The sequence below is a fragment of the Ascaphus truei genome, chromosome 2, assembly GCF_040206685.1.
Source record: "Ascaphus truei isolate aAscTru1 chromosome 2, aAscTru1.hap1, whole genome shotgun sequence".
NCBI lineage: Eukaryota > Metazoa > Chordata > Amphibia > Anura > Ascaphidae > Ascaphus > Ascaphus truei.
This window is the reverse complement of record NC_134484.1, coordinates 318,240,607-318,265,224: the sequence shown is the minus strand read 5'-3', so window position 1 is coordinate 318,265,224 and position 24,618 is coordinate 318,240,607. Positions and strand designations below refer to the sequence as shown.

General features: G+C 43.0%; 2 protein-coding genes across 6 annotated transcripts in view; one reads left to right on the top strand and one right to left on the bottom strand.

Annotated features, from left to right (window-relative positions):
- The window catches only part of LRRFIP2 (LRR binding FLII interacting protein 2), a 501,877-nt gene that overhangs the window by 120,111 nt on the left and 357,148 nt on the right, over nt 1–24,618 (top strand). The window lies entirely within an intron of this gene.
- Nucleotides 1–24,618, bottom strand: part of GOLGA4 (golgin A4) — a 145,226-nt gene that overhangs the window by 95,892 nt on the left and 24,716 nt on the right. For all 5 annotated transcript variants that reach the window (XR_012799195.1, XM_075586516.1, XM_075586517.1 and 2 more), the window contains 3 exons: nt 18,835–18,903; nt 14,077–14,391; nt 10,262–10,309 (listed from right to left, as the gene is read on the bottom strand). Coding sequence is in view for 4 of the 5 variants with exons in the window: in XM_075586516.1 (XP_075442631.1) it covers nt 10,262–10,309; nt 14,077–14,391; nt 18,835–18,903 (432 nt within the window). In the remaining variant the exon portion in view is untranslated. The remainder of the gene's footprint in view (nt 1–10,261; nt 10,310–14,076; nt 14,392–18,834; nt 18,904–24,618) is intronic.

Below are 24,618 nucleotides of genomic sequence, written 5' to 3'. Positions count from 1 at the left end.
CATTGCTTAAATTCAAATCACCGCCTTTTGTTCTGTAAGTCTCCTAAGTCATAGTTCCAATTTGACAGGTCCTTTTAAATCTGGGTGAATAAGTTTGGGTAGTTATATCTGTAAAGGGACTGGTAAGTTTTTGTAACATAGATTCCCATGTACTTAAGGTGTCTCCCTCTCCACCTGTAATTAAAGTTCACCTTTAACAGTTTAACTTCATGGTTTTGAAGCGTTAAATTGAGGGCATCCGATTTATCAGCATTGATCTTATTGCCCGATTGGGAGCCGAGCTCTGTAAGAGCCGCATGAAAAAGTTTGGAAGCAAGGATAACAGGTTATCTAAAGTTAAAATGACATCGTCGAGAAACAGATAATTTTTATATTCTTCTCTTTCTATTTTAATAACTTGCATATTGGGATTTTCTTTTATCACACACACTACAGTACGTGTTTTAATATAAAAACAAAAAGTCACAGGGAGAATGGGCAACCCTGTCTCCCTCCATTTTCTATTTTAATGACTTCAAAATTACATCTAGGTAACTTCAGAGAGGTTATGGGATTTCGATATAAGGCCTGTATTCCCTTTAAGATAGGGCCTGTAAAGGCAAATGCCTCTAATGTTTTGTTCAGGAATGGCCAGCTAATCCTCTCCAAGGCTCTCCAAGGTTGACTTGATCATATAGTACTAATTATCTTTCTTATGCTATCTGAGGCCTGCCGATTAATAGTAAACACAACCTGAACGGCATGGATCAAACGTGGTAGTTTAAGGTTCAGCCTGTTGACAAAGATTTTGAAGGAGATTTTCACATTCAAATTGGAGGAGGAAAATATGGCTATAGCTTTCACACCTCAGGGGATCTTTCCACTCTTTATCGATAACAACTATGCTTGTTTTACACATCTGCTGAGTTAATCCATGGTCAACGGGAAATGTGTTGTAGAGGTTTACTACTGTAGGTATGGCCTCAATTGAATGTATTTTTTATCATATATATTTGGGAGGTTATCAGGGCCTGGGGCATTTGAGGATTTTAATTATTTAATTATCCCTCTTAAATTCTAGGTCAGTTATCTTGGAATTTAGGCTTAAGAGGTTCTTCATAATGAAGCTTTGGAAGGTCACACTTCTCTAGGTATTTACTTATCATTGAGGCCCCGGTCTTAGTTTGGGTGAATCCTCTCCCTAAGTCAGGGGTGCGCAAAGTTTATTCTCTGTAGTGTTCTTTTTGCCTCAACGCCACTATTTGTGTCTAATATTAGTGCAGCAAGACACTGTATATTAACAGAAAAATGCTAATTGATGTGCTGTGGATTTGCTTAAAGAAGTCTGCCACCAACCCTTACAAATAACTAGTAAAAGCAGGGCAAAATAAATGGTACACTTGAACCCAGATGAGTACTCCCTCCTTTTAGGGACTACAATCTAATTTTTATGCCTGGGGAACAGGGAGATACAGTAATTTGCCCAAGAACACAAGGAGAGCTGACAAGGATTTGAAGTGGGGTGACCCACATTAACGACCGTATTCTTAGAACTAAAATGGTTGTTTATTCCATTACAAATTTAACGTGAACCGGAAAAATAACTTAACAGCCCGGATATTCATCAAAATTCCCCCACTGGAAACTGGAGCAATGGGAGATTTATTTTCTTCAGATATGCCCCACTTTTGCAGTGAGTAGAATGGGATAACCGTCTATATCAGGTCTGCTTGGGTATTTTCCGCAGAAACTCTTCTACAGTGTCTAGACTAAGGATCATAATGAATTCTTCCAAAAGAACCAGAGGAGTGCATCTTGCAGCCATGTAAAATAGAAAGACATCACATAGTATAGCAATGTCAAATAAAGTGAATGTGAATCTCTTGCAAGGCTCACAAATGGCTACTCACATAAAAGCAGTCAAAAGGAGCAGTCAGAGGCTCCTCTGATTCCTGACTCCTTTCTGTCTGTCCTCCTCCTGCTTCACTAACAGCTGGTTGCCCTGCTTTAAGTTTACAGCAAAGTCTGCTAGTAGTTGCTGCATTAACCACTGGGAACATCCACCCCTTAAGTTGGATGACTGCTCCTATTTACTGCTTTTATGTGAGTAGCCATTTGTGAGTCTTGCACGAGATTCATATTCACTTTATTTGACATTGCTATACTGTGTGATGTCTTTCTATTTTACATGCCTGCAAGATGCGCTCCTCTGGTTCTTTTGGAAGAATTGAACATGCAAGACTATTGAAACAGTCTTATACCAAGGGTTGAGTGCATCTGTTAAGCCTCTTATTTTTGAGCACTTATAGTCCACAATTTTGTCACTTATATTTTGGCATTTATTATTTATATAATTATTAACACATTTTTCACATATAATTTGTGCACAATTATTTTGTGTTTGTTAGAGCGCTATCGAGCACTTTTTTCTGTTAAGGATCATAATTACCCTGTTCATTTTTGTTGGGGAGATGACCAAATCGAACAGAATGAGGTCTACTACCCTCCCGTTCCGTCATCAGTGAAGCAGCGGTCACGTGACAGCTTCAACATTCAAAGGGTTAAAGCAACAACACCCCCACTCCCCCAGAACCCTTTGAGTTGTACTCATATATTGTTATTAACTTGCCCCTTAATCTCTAGCATTTGAAGATACCATGGAAACTTTAAGACTACACTTGGCTCTAGGGGAGAGCTGAATTTTAACCTCCTAGCACGTTTAATATTTCAAACGCAGCATTGGATTTGAAAAATAAAAATAGTGTTGGAAAGGGTCAGAGATAAAAAATTAAATTATATATTAAAAAAAAAAAATGCTATCAGTGCCAACTGCTGCTTTCAACTACAATAATGTAAAACTGTACCTTCAAGTGAATGTAATGACATTTTCACTGTTTTGAGCTACTTTTAAAAGAAGTGCAGCATATTTCATGCAGTACAAAGGGCCTTATTTTATTAAGTTCAAGAGTGCTGATCCAGCTCAACTACACGGAAAGCCCTATTGAAGTCAATAAGGCAAATAGAGTGGTTTAAGTGGTTCAGAAGTAATCCTGTGCTAATGGCACTTCCTTTTAAGTGATTGATCTAGTTGTGACCATGGGCAAGTTAGATTTACTAAATGGTGTTAAGTTTGAATGGGCTGCAAGTTGATTTGTGGCATAGAACATAATAAATATGGCTTTTTTTTCTCCTTATACCTCAGGCTTCAAAAGTGAGACTGTAAAATATATGGGGTTAGAGATAGAGTTGCCAGGTGTCCGGTATTGAACCAGACAGCCCGGTATTTGGTTACTCTGTCCGGTAAAAAATTAGAGATCATACCGGACATGTATGTGTGCAGGGGGAGGGACATGTATGTGTCCGGTATTGTCTATCTGGACTTAGTAACCAATCACGGGATTTCCCCAGAGAAGGGATAGAGCAGGGCTGCTGCTGCAAGGGGCTGGGCAGCTTCCTCCATCCTGATTGGCTGCATTACACAGCAGCAGCCAATCAGGAGGAGGTGGCAGGCGCCTGGGGGTGGGGCCAAAGAGCAGAGGAAAAGCATGGAGCTGAGAGAGGCGAGGATGTGTCCTGTGTGTATTTGTTCTGTTTTGTCTCGGTGTGTGTGTATTTGTACTGTACGTGTGTGTGTATTTGTACTGTACGTGTGTGTGTATTTGTACTGTACGTGTGTGTGTGTGTATTTGTACTGTACGTGTGTGTGTGTGTATTTGTACTGTACGTGTGTGTGTGTGTGTGTGTGTGTGTGTGTGTGTGTGTGTGTGTGTGTGTGTGTGTGTGTGTGTGTGTGTTTTCTTTGGCTGTCCTGTGGGGGTGATAATGACAGGGAGGGGGGGTGAGAGGATGAAGGGAGTGGGGTGAGAGAGAATGAAGGGAGGGGGGTGAGAGAGAATGAAGGGAGGGGGGAGGAGAGGATGAAAAGAGGGGTATGTGAGAATGAAGGGAGGGGGGTGAGAGAGGATGAAGGGAGGTGGATTAGAGAGGATGAGGGGAGCATGAGGGGAGGGGGTGAGGACGAGGCGGATGGGAGCGTGAGAGGATAAGCAGGGGTCCAAAAATCTTGGCATATGTGGGAGGAGCATTAAGATTAGCATTGCTCGCACTGTACACGGTACTTGGTTACTCTGTCCGGTAAAAAATGAGAGATAATACCGGACATGTATGTGTTCTCCGTGTTGCTGTCTAGGAAGAGAAGATGTAGCAGCCGATTGAAGCTTCTCACCACTCCATCAGCGGCTTAGAGACAGTGCACTGATGCATACTGCTCCTCTCCTGTGCTAATTACTATTACTAGTTCTCAATGTAAGAAGAGAAGCGAGACAGTATGGCTGCAATGTCACTATTGCTGATGCAGCATATACAGTGTGTGTTGGTGTGTGTGTGTACAAACGTGTGTGCGTACGTACGGACGTACGTATGTGTGTGTGTACGTGTGTGTGTGTACGTGTGTGTGTGTACGTGTGTGTGTGTACGTGCGCACGTGCGTCTGTGTACGTGCGCGTGTGTGTACGTACGTGCATACGTGCGTGTGTGTACACGTACGTGTGTACATATATATGAGTGTGTGTGTGTGTGTGTGTGTGTGTGTGTGTGTGTGTGTGTGTGTGTGTGCGTGTGCGCGCATATACACATATATTCATATATATATATATATACAGCTAAACCCCGTTATAACGCGGGTCTCGGGGTCCACCCCGAGACCACCGCGTTACTAACGGGGTCGCGGAAAAAAAATGGCCGCCGCTTTAATGCAGATTCATCCCGCGGGACAGGAGATGGGAGCGGGCATGTCCCTCCGCTCCCCGCTTCCCCCTGTCACCGCGGGACAGCCCGCGGGGCAGGAGATGGGAGCGGGGATGTCCCTCCGGTCCCCGCTTCCCCCTGTCACCGCGTGACAGGCCGCGGGGCAGGAGATGGGAGCGGGCATGTCCCTCCGCTCCCCGCTTCCCCCTGTCACCGCAGGACAGCCCGCGGGGAAGGAGATGGGAGCGGGGATGTCCCTCCGGTCCCCGCTTACCTCTGATCCCTCCACGTGCCCGGTGCTCCCGCTGCCTGCATGGAGGTGGTAGCGGGGGGGTTTCTTCTCCCCACCGCTGTCCCTGGCGCTCCCGCTGCCTGCGCGGGAGGAGGGGGGGGAGCGGGTGGTGGTGCTGGTCGCGGCCTTTCCTCTGCTCCGACCCCACCCCCCGTTTGTGTAGAGTGAGAGAGTGTGTGTGTGTATGTATATATGGGAGAGAAAGTGTGTGTGTGTATATGGGTGTGTGTATGTGGGTGTGAGTGTGTGTAAGTGTCTGTGAGTGTGTGTAAGTGTCTGAGTGTGTGTGTAAGTGTGTGTAAGTGTCTGTGAGTGTGTGTGAGTGTGTGTGAGTGTCTGTGAGTGTGTGTAAGTGTGTGTAAGTGTGTGCAGTGTGTGCAGTGTGCAGTGTGTGCAGTGTGTGCAGTGTGCAGTGTGTGCAGTGTGAGCAATGAGCAGTGTGTGTGCAGTGTGCAGTGTGTGTGCAGTGTGTCAGTGTGTGCAGTGTGCAGTGTGTCAGTGTGTGCAGTGTGAGCAATGAGCAGTGTGTGTGCAGTGTGCAGTGTGTGTGCAGTGTGCAGTGTGTGTGCAGTGTGTCAGTGTGTGCAGTGTGAGCAATGAGCAGTGTGTGTGCAGTGTACAGTGTGTGTGCAGTGTGTGTGCAGTGTGTCAGTGTGTGCAGTGTGAGCAATGAGCAGTGTGTGTGCAGTGTGCAGTGTGTGTGCAGTGTGTCAGTGTGTGCAGTGTGTCAGTGTGTGTCAGTGTGAGCAATGAGCAGTGTGTGCAGTGTGCAGTGTGTCAGTGTGTGCAGTGTGAGCAATGAGCAGTGTGTGTGCAGTGTGTGTGCAGTGTGTCAGTGTGTGCAGTGTGAGCAATGAGCAGTGTGTGTGCAGTGTGCAGTGTGTGTGCAGTGTGTGTGCAGTGTGTGTGCAGTGTGTCAGTGTGTCAGTGTGTGCAGTGTGAGCAATGAGCAGTGTGTGTGCAGTGTGCAGTGTGTGTGCAGTGTGGCAGTGTGAGCAATGAGCAGTGTGTGTGCAGTGAGTGTGTGCAGTGTGTGCAATGTGTGCAATGTGTGCAATGTGCAAAAAAAAAAAAAACGGGAGCCACGGGAAAACCGCGTTATAACCGAATCGCGGTATAACGAGGCGCGTTATAACGGGGTTTAGCTGTATATATGTATATGTATATGTATATGTATATATATATATATATATATATATATATATAATATATAAATATTAATATATATATATATATATATATATATATATATATACAAATAATCATACAGTAATATTTCCTTTTGCTATATGCTTTACTGTGGAGGGTTTTTGTCACTTTTTTTACACACCACAACTTAACTAAATGTGGTGAAACCTGTCCCTGCTTCATTTTGCCAGTATAACCAACCCCACACTGATGAGACCTGCAGTGGAAGCACTCTATGCGAAGTGATAATGGCGAAAAGAAGGGTTGCAGACAGTGTGTGTGTGTGTGTGTGTGTGTGTGTGTGTGTGTGTGTGTGTGTGTGTGTGTGTGTGTGTGTATCAGGACATAACAATCCTTAGCAGGTCTTAATTACAACCTTAGATGAACAACAACACATGACATATTACACCGTGTCATGATTTATTTAACAAAAATAAAGCCAAAATGGAGAAGTCATGTGTGAAAAACTAAGTACACCTTATGATTGAATAGCTTGTAGAACTACCTTTAGCAGCAATAACTTGAAGTAATCGTTTTCTGTATGACTTTATCAGTCTCTCACATCGTTGTGGAGGAATTTTGGCCCACTCTTCTTTACAACGTTGCTTCAGTTCATTGAGGTTTGCGGGCATTTGTTTATGCACAGCTCTTTTATGGTCCAGGCACAGCATTTCAATTGGGTTGAGGTCTAGACTTTGATTGAGCCATTGCAACACCTTGATTCTTTTCTTTTTCAGCCATTCTGTTGTAGATTTGCTGGTGTGCTTGGGATCATTGTCATGTTGCATGACCCAATTTCGGCCAAGCTTTAGCTGTCGGACAGATGGCCTCACATTTGACTATACTTTGGTATACAGAGGAGTTTCATGGTCGACTCAATGACTGCAAGGTTCCCAGGTCCTGTGGCTGCAAAACAAGCCCAAATCATCACCCCTCCACCACCGTGCTTGACAGTTGGTATGAGGTGTTTGTGCTGATATACGTGGCGCTGTGCATTATGGCCAAATCTCTCCACTTTGGTCTCGTCTGTCCAAAGGACATTGTTCCAGAAGTCTTGTGGTTTGTTCAGATGCAACTTTGCAAACCTATGCCGTGCTGCCATGTTCTTTTTAGAGAGAAGAGGCTTTCTCCTGGCAACCCTTCCAAACAATGTGAAACCCAGTGATTCAGTGTGGCGCTAAAACACAGTGATAGTGATATTTAAATAATATTAAAATAATATTAAATAATATATTGTGTAACTGAAAGAAACTCTCAACCTTCCAGGGAATATACACTGATTCCCTCACAAAACGTTTGAATCCAGGACAGGAAGGGAGCAGGATCGTCAGGAACACCCAGAAAAAAACATACAATAACAAATCATAGTGTAGTACTTAAGGACAATTATGGGTCAGATTTCAGGAAAAACTTGGCTCTTACGGATCGCCTACTTACAAGAAGCAGGATAAAAAACAGCGTTTTTGTATGTAAAGTTGAATAATTTATTCCTCCGCCTAAGATAGCAGCATACAGCAGTCACTGATGGTTGTAAACTGGATAGTGTAATCGCCAGGGCTTTCGCTCTCACAGAACAGCAACCGCATTCATACAGAGAAAGAGGGAAACATAAAGTCTTCCATACCCCCTGATCTTCCCGTCCTCACCGGAAGGCGTCACTCCGAGGCCAGGAAGTGACGTCAGACGCCATCTATCCGGACGAGGGGGCACCCTCGAGGAGGGGATTTCTGAGTGGAGTGGAGGACATTTCCAACTGCCAAGCCGTTCGTGTAGCTGCCTGATATTCAAAGAAACCTTTATGTGAATGTGCTCACACGTTGCATTGTGAGTACACATTTCTATGCTTCTTTTATAAATTTTTAGTGTTACCTGGTACACACTATGTTTCCCTCTTTCTCTGTATGAATGCGGTTGCTGTTCTGTGAGAGCGAAAGCCCCGGCGATTACACTATCCAGTTTACAACCATCAGTGACTGCTGTATGCTGCTATCTTAGGCGGAGGAATAAATTATTCAACTTTACATACAAAAACGCTGTTTTTTATCCTGCTTCTTGTAAGTAGGCGATCCGTAAGAGCCAAGTTTTTCCTGAAATCTGACCCATAATTGTCCTTAAGTACTACACTATGATTTGTTATTGTATGTTTTTTTCTGGGTGTTCCTGACGATCCTGCTCCCTTCCTGTCCTGGATTCAAACCCTTCCAAACAAACCATACTTGTTCAGTCTTTTTCTAATTGTACTGTCATGAACTTTAACATTTAACATACTAACTGAGGCCTGTAGAGTCTGAGATGTAACTCTTGGTTTTTTTGCAATTTCTCTGAGCGTTGCACGGTCTGACCTTGGGGTGAATTTGCTGGGACGTCCACTCCTGGGAAGATTGGCAACTGTCTTGAATGTTTTCCACTGTTGAATAATCTTTCTCACTGTAGAATGATGGACTTTAAATTGTTTGGAAATGGCCTTATAACCCTTCCCAGATTGATGGGCAGCAACAATTGCTTCTCTAAGATCATTGCTGATGTCTTTCCTCCTTGGCATCGTGTTAACACACACCTGAATGCTCCAGACCAGCAAACTGCAAAAACTTTGGCTTTTATAGAGGTGGTCACACTTGCTGATGATCAATTAATCAAGGGCATTTGATTAGCAGCACCTGTCTGCTACTTAGCATCTTAATTCCTAATTCCTTAATTATGACGCCTTTGGCCAAAGGGTTAACTAAATAACCAATTATTATTATTGAAGTATTTTACTTTATATGTTTTGTCAATTGGATGCAGCATTGGGCACCCCCTGTCTCTTGTTATATACAATTGCCACGCTCAGTAGCTCTCTGGTTGACATAAATATATATTCACTTTATGGTGGGTGGGGGAGTTTGAGCTTGCTGGGTATCTGTGTTAACCTATGTCTCTTTGGAGGCTGTGGCACCTCCCCCCAGAGCTCACTCCTCCTCCTTCACCCTTTTAACCTGGAAGGTCATTTCACTTGCTGCAGGAACAAGACCCATTATGGTTTTTTCCCCTCTCACAGAGGTAAAAGGAAAGGTTTCACAGTGTAGTGTAGGACCTGCATTATTTTGGTTATACCTTGACGTTGGTATGCAGGCTTATGATGCCTTTGGCCAAAGGGTTAACTAAATAACCAATTATTATTATTGAAGTATTTCACTTTATATGTTTTGTCAATTGGATGCAGCATTGGGCACCCCCTGTCTCTTGTTATATACAATTGCCACGCTCAGTAGCTCTCTGGTTGACATAAATATATATTCACTTTGTGGTGGGTGGGGGAGTTTGAGCTTGCTGGGTATCTGTGTTAACCTATGTCTCTTTGGAGGCTGTGGCACCTCCCCCCAGAGCTCACTCCTCCTCCTTCACCCTTTTAACCTGGAAGGTCATTTCACTTGCTGCAGGAACAAGACCCATTATGGTTTTTTCCCCTCTCACAGAGGTAAAAGGAAAGTTTCACAGTGTAGTGTAGGACCTGCATTATTTTGGTTATACCTTGACGTTGGTATGCAGGCTTATGACGCCTTTGGCCAAAGGGTTAACTAAATAACCAATTATTATTATTGAAGTATTTTACTTTATATGTTTTGTCAATTGGATGCAGCATTGGGCACCCCCTGTCTCTTGTAATTCCTATGGAAGCAGTAAGGTTGTACTTAGTTTTTCACACATAGCTTCTCCATTTTGGCTTTATTTTTGTTAAATAAATCATGACACGGTGTAATAGGTCATGTGTTGTTGTTCATCTGAGGTTGTATTTACCTCATTTTTAGACCTGCTAAGGAACAGATGATTGTTATTATGTCATGATATGAAAAACCATGGAATTCAAAGAGGGTGTACTTTCTTTTTCACATGACTGTATGTGTGTATGTGTGTATGTGTGTGTGTAGTCCTTTTGAGACCTCAAGGGCCTCACATGTGGCCCTCTAAGTATATAATGTTGCCCACCACCAAATTAGACTGGTTATTAAATGTTTATATGCACAAATTGGAAGGTTAGAGATAATTAATTAATGTTAGAAGTGAACACAAACTCACCTGCAGCTTGTCCTTGTCCCTCTGTACTGTTCTGTATGCTGTGACCAGCTGCAATGGAAGAACAGGATTGTTATAGATTAGCAACATGAGATTAAAGTCAATTATACAAGGCGGTATTGGACCATGAAGTGATTGTGGGTAAGTTTGGGGACTATGGCGCAGACAGTGGTTTTAGATATACGAAAGTGTCAAAAAGGCAATACATAAGTCATAATATAGTTTGCTAAAAGGAGTACTATAATACGGACTCGTGAATCTTGATAAAGGACAATTTTTAGCCCAAAACTTTGAGTCCCGTTATGCTTTATTGTGGAGCCCTTATAGGTTTTATTTTTCTTTATTTGGGGTTTTGATCATGTTTCTTTGTATTTTGGTGATTGCTTCCTGGGTATTTTTATGTGTTTGTATGTTGCAGTATTTTACTTTGCTTTAAGCACATTTTATTTTTACGTCTGTATTGCTTTTTCGATATAAACCCTTTGTTGATTTGAGGGTGAAATCTGCAATATGTCTGTTTTTTTAATTGTATTTTTGTAGGTGGTATTCCCTGTTCACACTACAGCGTATGGATATAAGGGATATAGATTGTCACTAATTGCAACTGACCAATGAGAATCGAGCCGACAGGGCTAGGAACCAGGCCTCTGTCCAAATTACAACTCCATACCTCCCTCAAGGGTAGACACCTGGTTGCTGGGGAGAGAACAATGCTCTGCGTGTGTACCTTCCCAGCTGGAGGGACCACTCTTCCCCACCTCACCATTGTCCAGAGAAGCTGTCCATGGCCCCACATAAAAGGCTAGTCCCAGACTCATTTTATGGTAGTCACTCAACCTTTGATAGTAGCCCAAACATACGAGTCACAAAAACATATGGAAACATAAGTACATTCGAAACCTGATAACCTCACACAGCAATACATGCTACAGATCCCTAACCCCTGGTTGCATATTATAGCAGGGCTGAAAATCCATTTTGTTGCCTAGATGCCCATTCTGACCCTGTACCTGGGTCGCCAGCTTGACTGGTAGGGGCAACGAGCGGGCTTAACCTATAATATACTGTGCCCCACTGCCCCTACCTGCACAGTTAGCAAAACTGTTATACAATTTCCACTCTCTCCCCATTAAGGTTCCTAACATAGAACTCATGAAAATTCTGAAGGTATTCATTGCATTTATTTGGAACCGCCGGCAACCAAAGGTTAAGGAATCACTATTGCAACATCCTAAAGAGGGTGGTGGCCTAGTTGTGCCTAATATATCATGATACTACAAAGCGGCACAGTTGGGTCAACTGATTTGTTGACACCTACTCTAGATAATACAGTTAAGAGTTGGGTAGACCTTCAGGGCGAATTGTATAAACCAGGTAGACTAAAAAATAGTCTGTGGCTTTTCAAAAGTGCAAGACATAAAGAAGGGACACAACACCTGTTTATTGTTGACGTAGGATAATAATACATTTCCTTTGTCTTCCGCCCTGTCGCCTATGATCACCCCAATACTTCAAAATCCAGCCATCCTCCCATGGTCTGGCCAAGGGAGATTTTAAGAACTGGAAGGAGACCCTATCACTAGTGGGCTTCCACTAAAACAATATTACCCCAAATAAATCCCTATAATCTGTTGATTCGGAAGCTTCCAATATCACTTCCACCGTGTACAGATTACTGGTCCCCTCGGGTAATGAATCAAGCGACAACAATATGGTGCAGTGGGAGAATTAAAAAAAAATCCTAGACTTAGAGGATCTGTGTTAACCCTAAAGAAAAGTCCTATAAGATCCTCTATAGATGTTAATGAAATGTATATTAAAAAAAGCAATAAGGTAAAAAACAGTAATGCCCTTACAAGATTTCAAATCTTTAATGATTACATCACCAAAGAGTTGTGGCTCCAATGTTAATCCAAGACCCTCTACTCTCCGGTCATGCAGACACGTCTCTGTGAGAGGTTCACAAGGAACCTTCACTGGTGCCAAGGGACGCACGGTGTAGTTTTCCAAAAGTGGCATCTCTACTTTTTCACCTGCGGAATCACCTGATCCCATCCCTCCACTTCATAGCAACACAGACAGATGTGCATGCATGACCAGAGAGTAGAGGGTCTTAGATCAACATTGGAGCCACAACTCTTTGGTGATATAACCATTCAAGATCTGAAATCTTGTAAGGGCATTACTGTTTTACCTTGTCGCTTTTTTATATAGTAAACTTTATTACATAATTGCGTGACCCTGCGCTCTTCTCTTTTTTTTCATTTAATGCATAGGTAACGAGCTACCTGAGATCAGCTGCGGGACATTAACCCATGGAAGAAATCTACATGAGCCAGCAGAATTTTTGAAATCGATATCCTTTGCTGACACCATTACACCACCTTTTGATTGTTTTGGACTATTATTATACTATATGTATTTGTCTACTGGACACTTGTTTCAAGACTTGTATATTCATTCACTGGACACACTTGGTGTCTTTATGTAGGTTAAGCTGTTTTGGGAACATATACATGCATTTTTTATATTTAACATGGGTTAAATAGGGGATGTTCACTTGGCGCATCAAGACATATATTTTCCATAAAATGTATGCAACCTGCTCTCCTCTATGCTGGAGGGGATGTGGTCAAATAGCCACCATTACACATACTGTATCTTCCAGTGGTCCTGCCCTAAATTTTCCAGACTATGGAACCAAATCTTTCACATGCTACTCGATTGACGGGGGTACAAACACAACGAGATCCATAAATTGTACTACTTGGCCTATCTGCCCCTAATGTAGATAGATGCACCCAAAAACTTATTTTGCATATCTTTATATCGATTAAATGCGGAATTGCCTGTAATTGGAAATCCCGCAACTCTGAACCATATTAAAAATAAAATCTGGGAAGTACTGTCTATGGAGAAACTAACTGGATACCATGGAAACATTTGATCAAGTGTGGACACCTTGGTTAACATTATTTGGTTCAACAAGATGATTTAACTCTCTGTAAATGTTTCCTTTCTCAGTAAATATCTCTGTACTGTATCTAAAGATGTTGATACCATGTTGAGAGAGTGTAGCGTTAGATCGGAAGAGACCATATCTAGCTCCTTTCTCTTTTTATCCCCTCTCCCCCATCTTATCCCTCCAATCACATATTCCCTACCCCGCCCTTATGGGTCAGCTGGGAGTGGATACGACTATGGCTCTGCTTTATGAAAAGTAGCTATTCTAAAATCAATATGTAAAAATGTCTGAAGGTCCAAAGTGAATTAATGGCAGGTGCATGTTCTATGGGTTAAATGTAGGCGATTAGCACCATTTTATACAAATCATACAAGTGCAAGAATTTTTATTATTTTTAACTTTTTATGACTCCATAGCAGCCACATGCTCTGGAGTGTTTATACAATCTATCTTCACCTTCATCATCTTTTATGTTAAGTGATTGTGAACTTTCCTAAATACATGGAGATTTTTCATACCTAATCTCTATTTGATTTTGTGTTTGACTAATGATGGCAGAATAATTTGTTTCAAGAGATTAAGAGGAAATAACAATAATTACTAGATATCAGATAACATGAACCAAGCACACCTGGAAACATTTAAAAACAGAATTAGTGTACACAAGAGGCAAATAAGTTTAAAAATGTATTTTTAATGGTGGGGGCGTTAATCTGTCCAAGGAAGCCATTTGCAGATAAACAGTATCTGTCCCTCCAGCATTGGATTTCACCTTTTGTTACTTCTAAAGTGAACTAATGATAGTAGTATGTCCTACCACCTAATGACCTTGAATCTGTGACTGTAGCCCTACCTCCGAATATTTCCCTCTGTAGTTGCCCAAGCTCCTCTCCATTCTGTGCAGCCGATGAAAAACCTGTTCTTTGCTGAGCCCCTCCAGGCTTCCCACAGTCTCCTCAGCCTCACTTTCGATGTCAGAAGGAGGGTCGAACGCAGGACCTGGATTGTCCGAGTCTATTCGGTTCAGGGACTCCCGTGAACCGAATCGCACCAGGGACTCTTTGGAAGGTGAACGGAACAAGGACTCTTTGACAGGGCTCCGAAATATGGACTCCATAGACGGGACCCGTAGCTGGAGCTTTTGTGTAAAAGACAGAGAGTCGCTTTTCTGTAAGCAAATAGATTAGGTGTAAATTAAAAATAAAAAAAAAACATAGAATATGATAATTAAAACAGTCAAGGTTCAACAGTTCAGCTAAGGTGGATTCATTACCCCAGTTTCATCCTTTGCGCTCAGAGAATAAAAAGTTTAGTTTGCATAGATTTATACAATACAAACGGTTCGGTTCCCTGTTCTTTTTTAGAAGTCCAAATTCTAAATATGAAACATTGGAGTAATGAATCTACCAAAGTTGAACTTCTGTAGTGAAGTTCTTCAATTTGTTTGCTTTTTGTTTTTAGAACCCTTCAATAAGGACATGAACTACATGAAAACAACAAATTAAGAGAAATATTAACATTTTAATTTGAGAGATTAAAAAAGTTGAAGTCGGAACTGTAAAATAACCCAACATAACTGGTAGCCATTTGTAACGAGTCACAACACAAAAAGAACAAACCACTCATTGAAAAGGTATTGAAAAGAGGTTTTACTTTCCTAGCAGAAATAACTACAGTTCAAGCAAAACCCATAAATGTAAAAAATAAATATAGACAGGAATTCGTAAAGAAAATAGAAGACCATTCTCAAGGCACAATTACATCACTCAAAAGGTAGGAGCTGTTGGAAGCCAACCCCCTCAAGTTTTGGTTTACAGCCCTTGAAAACTGTAGTGATAATATCATGAGATATTATGTATTTTAATCGGTCTGATGCTTCAGGGGTTAATGTGGTTACCGGTTGTTTTAAAAATAAAATATATTGCGTTTGACAGGTCAAGACTCTTCCTGGGTCTGACCAGAGCTTTAAAGAGGACTTAATTGGTGGGTTATCCCTAATGGCCCACGAAAAGAACAAGATGTGTTGTATGGGGCTGATGAGAAGAGAAGTTGTTTTCCCAGCGATGGGATTAAAATATGGCTCTCAACATCTTTATAAACAGGATCCTTTTAAGGTTACATACAAAGCATTCTCTGGAGGGTTCTGCAAGGTTCAGGGGGCATGGCTAAGAAGGTATTCCACATAATAGTGAATTTATTCAAAATAAGACTACCCGGTGATAACCTCGATCTGTAATCGTTGCAAGGAGACACATGCAGTGATGCCAGACACGTGGGATTAGAAAGTATCCAGGGACAGATATTCATTTGTCACTCAAATTCAGGAGAAAGACGGTCATAATTAGTCTAGTTACGACCGTCATCGTCGCCTGAATCTACTGAAATGACTCACATGGGTGTAATTATTTGAGAAAGGGAGTTATGAATGCAGTTATATATTGAGGAAAAGATTTAAGCGTACTTTTTTAGGAGTTTTTTTTTTTCTCTGTTGTAAAACTGTCAACCTAGTAGCTCATTTACGAAAGGGGTGGGCTTATATGGTTTAAATGGGAAAAGAATGGTATATAGGGCTTGCCCTAGAGTTATGAAATCCGAATTCAACAAAGGTGTGTTTTGGACAAAACATGTGAATTTTCATATTTCTATGCCAGTGACTTCTCTGGGGAAAGTCTATGACATATGGTAACGTAATGTATAGGGATTTCAGTTACGTTTAAGTAATGCTCTGGGGCTCTGAATGAACTGCTGCATGCTCTGGAGAGAGTATTTACATTTTCTGACACATTTTGCTACAACAGGTGTGTGTGTGTGTGTGTGTGTGTGTGTGTGTGTGTGTGTGTGTGTGTGTGTGTGTGTGTGTGTGTGTGTGTGTGTGTGTGTGTGGTGTGTGTGGTGTGTGTGTGTGTGTGTGTGTGTGTGTGTGTGTTTTAAGAGCATACAGTAGTCTTTTTCTATAATAAACAGGGACCTGAGACCCCTGGCAGATATATTAATTTACATATTTTTGCATAATTTCTCAGGTGATGGAAGCATATAGTTATGATTGCAATTGAGTAAGGGGTAAATATTAACTCATGGAAAGTACCTTGCGCAGGAGAAAAGTGAGTTGGCCAGAGTAGCCGTGTGTATTAACTCTGATTGAATATCCAAGTCACGTGCTCACAAGTGTGCTATTCGTGACAGATTGTATATTGAGATGGATTGAGGAGAGATATTGTTCATTTGAGGGATCTTTGCTCAGGTGAAAAGTGGGACAGCTTGCGAGCTGTGAATTAACCCGTGTCTCGTATGCAGGTCACATGCTCACAGGTGTGCCATACGAGACACTAACTTTCCATTATTTCAATATACTTCTAGGTTACTTTTGGGGGGGAAAAAAAAGATCAATTTGGTTCCTCGGAAATTACCCCAACCCCACCCCCTTCATTTTATATATATATATATATATATATATATATATATATATATATATATATATATATATATATATATATATATATATATATATATATATATATATATATATATATATATATATATATATATATAACAATTACAATCTATATATATATTTGTTTTGAAACCATTGTATGTCCCTGTGTCTAGGGGCAATCTGATTGGTCCGTCGGTCGTCACTTCGCCTCGGGCCAATCTGACTGCTCCTTGGGGACGGCCGGCCTCCCATGGCTCTCATTGGCTCCCCCCCCCCCGTGTCCCACCCCCCCTCCAGCTCTCATTGGCTGGTGTACCTCGCCCCCCGTGTCTCCCGCCCCCCCACGGCTACACCGCGTGCCCCTCTGAGCGTAGTGCAGCCACAGATTCTCCTACTCCCCGAGCGCGCCACTCTCCTTGCTGCCTCTATCCCGCACGCCGCATACACTTCCGGACGTCGCCTCTCTCCCTGCCGCACACCTCTCCCGATGCCGCCTCTCTCCCGCCCGCACGCTGCACACTCCAGGCCGTCGCCTCTCGCCCGCTGACTCCGGTAGCATGCACGCCCCCGCCCCTGCCTTTCACCCCCCCCGCTCTTGCCTTTCACCCCCCCGCTCTTGCCTTTCACCCCCCCCGCTCTTGCCTTTCACAACCCCCCCCCGCGCTCTTGCCTTTCACCCCCCCCGCTCTTGCCTTTCAACCCGCCCCCCCCCCGCTCTTGCCTTTCAACCCCCCCCCGCTCTTGCCTTTCAACCCCCCCCCCGCTCTTGCCTTTCAACCCCCCCCCGCTCTTGCCTTTCAACCCCCCCCCGCTCTTGCCTTCCAGTCACCCACTCAGTCAATCACCCACTCAATCAATCACCCACTCAGTCAGTCACCCACTCAGTCAGTCACCCACTCAGTCAGTCACCCACTCAGTCAGTCACCCACTCAGTCAGTCACCCACTCAGTCAGTCACCCACTCAGTCAGTCACCCACTCAGTCAGTCACCCACTCAGTCAGTCACCCACTCAGTCAGTCACCCACTCAGTCATCTGTCTTTTGTGGAAAATATAAAATGAAGCAGGTTGCATTGTAATATTTTTTTCGGTATGACAATAAGAAAACAGTTACGTTCAAGTTGTGTGCTAAAAATTATTTTTCCCTGGCAGGAGCGCTATGGGTTGGGGGGGGGTGCCCTGCTCCTTTCATTTGTCCTGGGCCCCATGCTTTCTGTTGACGACCCTGCTCCCGCCCGCCACCGCAGCGGACACCACGCCCCACAGTAAGTCCGCTACCGCCACCCCCCCACCCCCCCGTCACACCCCCTGAAGCGCTATGTACATTAATGGCGCTATATAAAGACATACAATACACACCGCACCCAAAGTCAGCCGCCGCAGAGATACCCGCAGGGTGCCACCGCACCCGGTCACTAACCCACCTGCAGTGAGCCGCACAACCCTCCCGCCTGCGACTGGGGGGGGGGGAATCACAACCCTCCCGCCCCCCCAGTGACCCACCGCCGCTAACCTCTGAAGGGGGGGGGGGGGATTCCTACCCACCCACGGAGACTCTGCCTAGCTGTGAAGGGAGGTGTGGGGGGGGGGGGGTGAAGAATTGGAGATGTGAAGGGGAAATCGGAACTTTGAAGGGGGGGGGGAAATGGAGATGTGAAAGGGGGGGGGAAGGGAGATGTGAAAGGGGGGGAGGGAGATGAGCGGGAAAATTTTAGCCCGGGCAACGGCGGGTATATCAGCTAGTTACATATATATATGTACAGTATGTATTGCCATGGCAATGTGACGTCACACGACCCCGCGACTTGATTTGACTCCGGAGCCGTGAGCGGGGGGGGGGGGGGGGCGGGAGACAGCGGGCGGGAGACAGGGGGGGCGCATGCCGTTAAGTTTGCGCACACCTGCTGTATATGATGCATATGTGAGTCTGGGGTGTGTGTGTATATACAGTATGGTGTGCTTGTTTATTGTGCGTTTGTATGTTTACAAAGCTTGCCGTGTGTGTGTGTAGGGTGCATCTATATTGTGTGTGGGCTGCCTGGTTCCTGAGCCAGTTGATTGGGCTTGCCCCTAGGCTAAACTGTGTCAGCTAGCCCCAGACAGAGGGACTGCACAGCTAGGAGGCTTGTCTCAGAAGCAGTAAACACATATGCCAATGAAATGCTTTCAGATTCACTCACCTGAATGGAGGTTGCATCATTTCCATTAATGTTGTCTGAAGACCTATTGATTGTGGATCTGGATACATTCTGGATGACATTAAAATAAATATAGATTTATCCTTCGATACATTCAATAAATGAACATGCACAGATTATATAACAGATGAACACAATGGTGAGCAATTGCATTATCAATTTCTCGTCTGCCTACAACCACAAACCAGAAGGTCGGTGGGAATGAGTAAAGATGTATTTATTTGTATTATAGTAGCTCTTCATTGCACAGATTGTATAGTGCAGTCAATTCATGCAATAATACTTATTCCTTTAATTTGTTTCTAGGTTTCTTGTACTTTAGGGGATACCGTAATGGTAGAACTCATGTATGATTAGTCAAGTAACCCAACTATGGGAATATATTTAGAATGGATATATTGATACTTATGTATCAGATATATACATATAGTGGGTCTAAAAATATTTTTGGCAAAAGATCAGAACTCATATTGCATAAATTCATATACACAGATATATATTAATATGTATAGATTTATATATATTTATTTTTAATACACCCATATATCCACACACAGAAATTAAATAATACCACAAAAACGTTCAAATTACATGAATTAGTGACAGTGTCCCAATTCCAATGTGCTGGTATAAGTATATTTAGTAAAAATGTTATTGGCTCTTTTCGCCGTAACCGTTATTTTCACATCTTCATGCAAGCTATTAAGAGGTTCCTAGAAATATGGGAAACTATAAAGCATCTCGTTGAACGTATATTAGTGCGGAAAAATTAGCCCCGAGATCCAAACACTCATCCAGGCACAAGTCGTCTTTATTTATAGGCTTGCAACTCTGTTGCAAGGAGACAGCTTGTAAAATGAAACCCTGGCCATGTGTGCATGTCTGCTTTGTGTCAACTCATCCAAGCTTTATTACTTGGCTTCTCTGTGGGCCTGTAAAATGTTGCCCAGATAATTTGTTTCTGGTCCCTATAACAGCAAACTGGTTTAAAATGGAAGATCATACATGGTCAGGGCTTGGTGAAAATAAACATGTATACAAATGTGGCCAGCAGTAATTACCCCTATCAAACCCCTCTGTTTTTTATACAGCATCTCTTCAGCACCATGGACCGACCGGTTCCCGAGATACGTACCGGTGAAGTTCCCGCTATTACTACTTGATTTTTAAAAGGGATGTAAATGGCTGGCCAATTGGAAGCCGCCACCGATGATGATCACGCTCCGCTCCTCCCGTGTCGGCGGCCTTGTGAGCTCTACCTTTTCACACCTGTATTTCTCTCTCCCCTCTGTCTCTCACACTTCCCCCCCACCTCTTCACTCTTCCCCCTCCCTCCTCCCAGTCAACACCCCCCATTCGGTCCCGCACCCTCAATCCACACCCTCCTCACACTCATTTCTCTGTCCTCCCCTGGCCACACACACACACACACACACACACACACACACACACACACACACACACACACACACACACACACACAATTCCCCTAATACCCATACAACCCCCCCCCCCCACCACACACAATAATTACCCCCCAATACACAGACAATACCCCCTCCCAATACTAAACAGCACTACCCACCAATCACAGACGCCACTACACACACACCACTACAACCCCTCAAATACAATTCTCACCACCATCACCCCCAAATACAATTATCACGACCCCCCCTCAAATACAATTACCTACCACCCCCCCCCCAAATACAATTACCATGACACCCTCCCCTCCCCCAAATACCATTACCACTTTCCCCTGGTTGCTGCTGCTGGGCCCCGACTCTCCCCAGCTGCTGCTGGCACGCACCGTTGGGAGTGAGAGACCAGTGTGGGAAGAGGCAGGCAACAGCTGGAGAAAGCCATGAGCCGGGGACCGGCGGCGGCAACCAGAGGCCCACCCACAGCCTCCGGGCCCAGAGCACATGTCCCGGCTCTCCCCCCCTGTCGGCGGCCCCACATGGTCCTATTATATCTGCTACTCACAAAAACCAATGTACACAAATACCAATGAATCTCCTTACTTGTGTGTAAGAAAAGGGTGTGTCCTTCACAATAGAACTCTGCATCATTATACAGTGCACATTTTTCAAATGTTCCATCGGCACTTTAACTACTTCTTTTAAGCAACAGAAACATGCCTGCCAATCAAGTGTTAAGGAGTAGTGCCATGAAGGACCAAATTGGAGCAAATGAAAGAATATTTTAATTGCTTATATCTTCTTCATTGATGCCTTGTTAAAAACATTTTATTTTTTAAAAGCTATATATGGTATACGTTTAAATTACATGTTCTCCTTTGCAGTAGGGACTCTAAATGGAGTAAATATGGGTCTAGGAAAATTGACTAAATTAAGGAGAGAACAATAATCACATTAGGCCGCGCTCATGGTGGGGGCATTGCAGCGTGCGCGCGCACTTTCGGGGCTCATACCTGATTTCTTATTGCAATTCCTTAAGTGCCCGCTGCCCCTAGCGGTGCTGTAGCGCGTCGACGCTGCTACATTTTGGCCAGACAAGTCAATTTGTGATTTCGTGCAGCAGTCGCGTGACGTCAGCGTCCCATGAGCTGGTTCAGCCAATGGCGGGCGAACCAGCTTCGTGACGCGTCTGCACTCCCCCGATCGCCTCCCCAATCTCCTGCAGCCTAGTGCACACATCGCAGGGGCTACAGGAGTGCGCCCACCCGAGCCGCCACCAAGAGCCGCCACCAAGAGCACGGCCTTAGACTTCAGTTGAACCAAAATGTAAGTGTTTACAAATGCTCTGTTAGTCTGGTTTTTATTTATATGCCGATCAAACATTAAGAGCTTAACTTCAAAATATCAATGCCTAGTAGATCATCCTGCACTCACATTTCATTGATTTAATTTTATTAATTTTTCACATTGTCCTTCCTATTTCGCAGTGAAATCCTTTGGTAGTTTCTTTATTACAGACCCCATCGAAAAATATAAATGATCTAACCTTTATATTGCCCTTATGATGTACCTGGTACCGCTTGAGCCCTGGCAGGTCTCATGCTGTCTACTAGTACTCAAGGTGGTCTCTTTAATCAAGGTACAGTAAATAAAATAAGTAAATACAGGAGACTGTACCGTTAAAATCCCTACATTTTAATATCAATGTTGGCTTGATTCATTTAATTCAAATTAAGAAAATCCTAATTTTAAAACCTAAAAATATAAATATAAATATATAAATATAAATATATAAATATAAATATATATATATATATATATATATATATATATATATATATATATATATATATATATATATATATAGCAACAGAAACAAAGAACAAAAAGAATCCCAAAATAGCACTCTAGCATACAAAAATGTATCAAAATTTATTCAAACACATTACACAAATAATAAAAAGGTCCGCAGTGTCCACAAAGCTGATATTGTAATGACTGAACAATGAAAAAATTGAGATCAAGACCACGGACGAAGCAGGTGGCGAAACGTGCGCATCGGGGCTTTCTTGTCTGTCCAGGTTCTGGCGGTGTCCCCAGCTGTTCTACTCCCTCCTTGCTGCAGTTTCAAGTTTGGCGCCATCACCACTTATGGAGCGTGCGCACTGTAGCGGCTGAAATAATTTGAATCTACTATCACCATTGCAGTTACAGATGTTCAGTTACTTAATACCCCCTTGGACTTGTGCCAGGTATTTGTGCTGTAGCACTGGCTCTGTTGACATCTGTCGTTAGTCTTGTTGCCCTTCTGTGTGTGCAAATCCAATTCGCACTGGTACTGTGCTATGTTATTTCACTTATTGTTACATGCACTTTATTTTTAGGGCATACACTAACAGTACTGCTGACCGGCCGGTCCAAGTGTTAGGAAGCATATTATTTGCTTCCACCCTCCTAGGTTAGGATGTTTGTCTCTCCATTTGGGATTTATCACTGATGTTCATATGGCTACCCCTTTTACAATTTTTTCCATCTTCCTGTTTCTGTACATGTGATACTTGCTATTATGCTGGTTAGATCAGGTTTTGTATAGTTATTTTGTAGTACCAGTGTAGCCCCTTTGACCTCAATTTTTCATGGTTCAGTCATTACAATATCAGCTTTGTGGACACTGCGGACCTTTTTATTATTTGTGTAATGTGTTTGAATAAATTTTGGTATATTTTTGTATGCTAGAGTGCGATTTTGGGATTCTTTTTGTTCTTTGTTTCTGTTGCCATATATTTTTCATCCCTAGCACCGCCAGTAGTGTTGACCTAAACATATATATATATATATATATATATATATATATATTTATTTTTTAAAGAGCAGAACATGCTCAGGGGGAAAGATACGAACATAAAAATATAAACAGCTAATCATTGATAGGATTGACCGCCTCAGTCAGAGCAGCCACTTCAATCGAAATGTAAGTGGAACTCCCTTCCTTTTCCAGCACAAGGGTTCTGGCGTGGTCAGGCGATGACAACCCGGAAAATGTAGGAGGTCCCCAGACTCACACAGGCTATTGCTGCGCTTCTAGTGCCTTGCGACGGCGACGCCGCTCCAAAACAAATGCATTGTCGCCATCGCAAGCGCTTATAGTAAGCGCGACACGACGCAGCGACCAAAAATTTGGTAGCCGGTCAAATTTGATTTTTCAGAGGCTGTCGCCACATGTGACAGCCTCTGAACCAATCAATGGCCAGGCCGCTAGCAACGTCGTCGCAAAGCGAAATTCAACTTTCGCGGGTAGCGACAGCGACAGGTAACGTCATCCGTCGCCGGCACTATACGTGCGACCTAAGGTAACTCAATGGCTGCAATTGTATATTTTCTTAAAGATAATTTCATTTGCACATTAGATCTTTTTTCAAGATACATATGGAAGGACTGCAAGTTTCCAACATTGGCTTTCCCCTCCACCAGTAGAAGGGTTAACAGTGCAGTGTTGACAGTGGAATCTCACAGGATTCCGACGCCTCTTCTCCTTGAATGACCGCTTCATTTATGGTGCCAGGGATATAGATTACACCAGTGAGATTTGAAGATTCTGACTTGGCCTTTAGCCATAAGAGAAATTCCCCACGTACACGGTACACAATATTAAAGTATATAGCATTAAAACTGTATGCAGAGCTCGTGTCACTAACCCTTTGGCCTGATACCAAAATATAAAAAGTAAGGGCTTGCTAAACACACATGGTGGCATCAGATAAAAGGGGTCAGAGGAAATCAAAGCCCTTTCAATTCTCAGCTCACCATGTTTCCTGCATAACTTTTAAAAACGATTAAAAAATACTCGGGTGTCAGATTTGGGCAAAACAAAAAATGCTTTCATGCTCCTTATATAACACCATAAATAATTGACTGCCATTAATATATTTTACTCCTAGGAGGGATTGTCCCTTTAAAAGCCATGATAGTGATTATTCATTAATGAGTGCTAAAGTGAGCCCTTTAACTAATGGCCCTTTTTAATATCCAAGGTTTGGTCTACATTGTATGGGACTTAATACAGCATTTCTATAGCTGGACTGAAGTGGTGTTGTTTCTAGTCTTAGAGCCTGCGCCTTAATTAAAAAAGGGCAAAAAAAAGTACTGATGTAAGAAATCAGAGAAGTTGGGTTTCAAAATTTGAGCCATATAATCATGGAATTACACTAGTAGATGCAGAAAACCTTTGTATGGTTTGTTTCTAGTTCTGTATCATAGATTCTGGCACTGTGGCCTCCAAAAAACATTAATATTGTCAGTTGGGATGGCTCTCTCCAGTTTTATAATTGTGCCAACAGTCTGA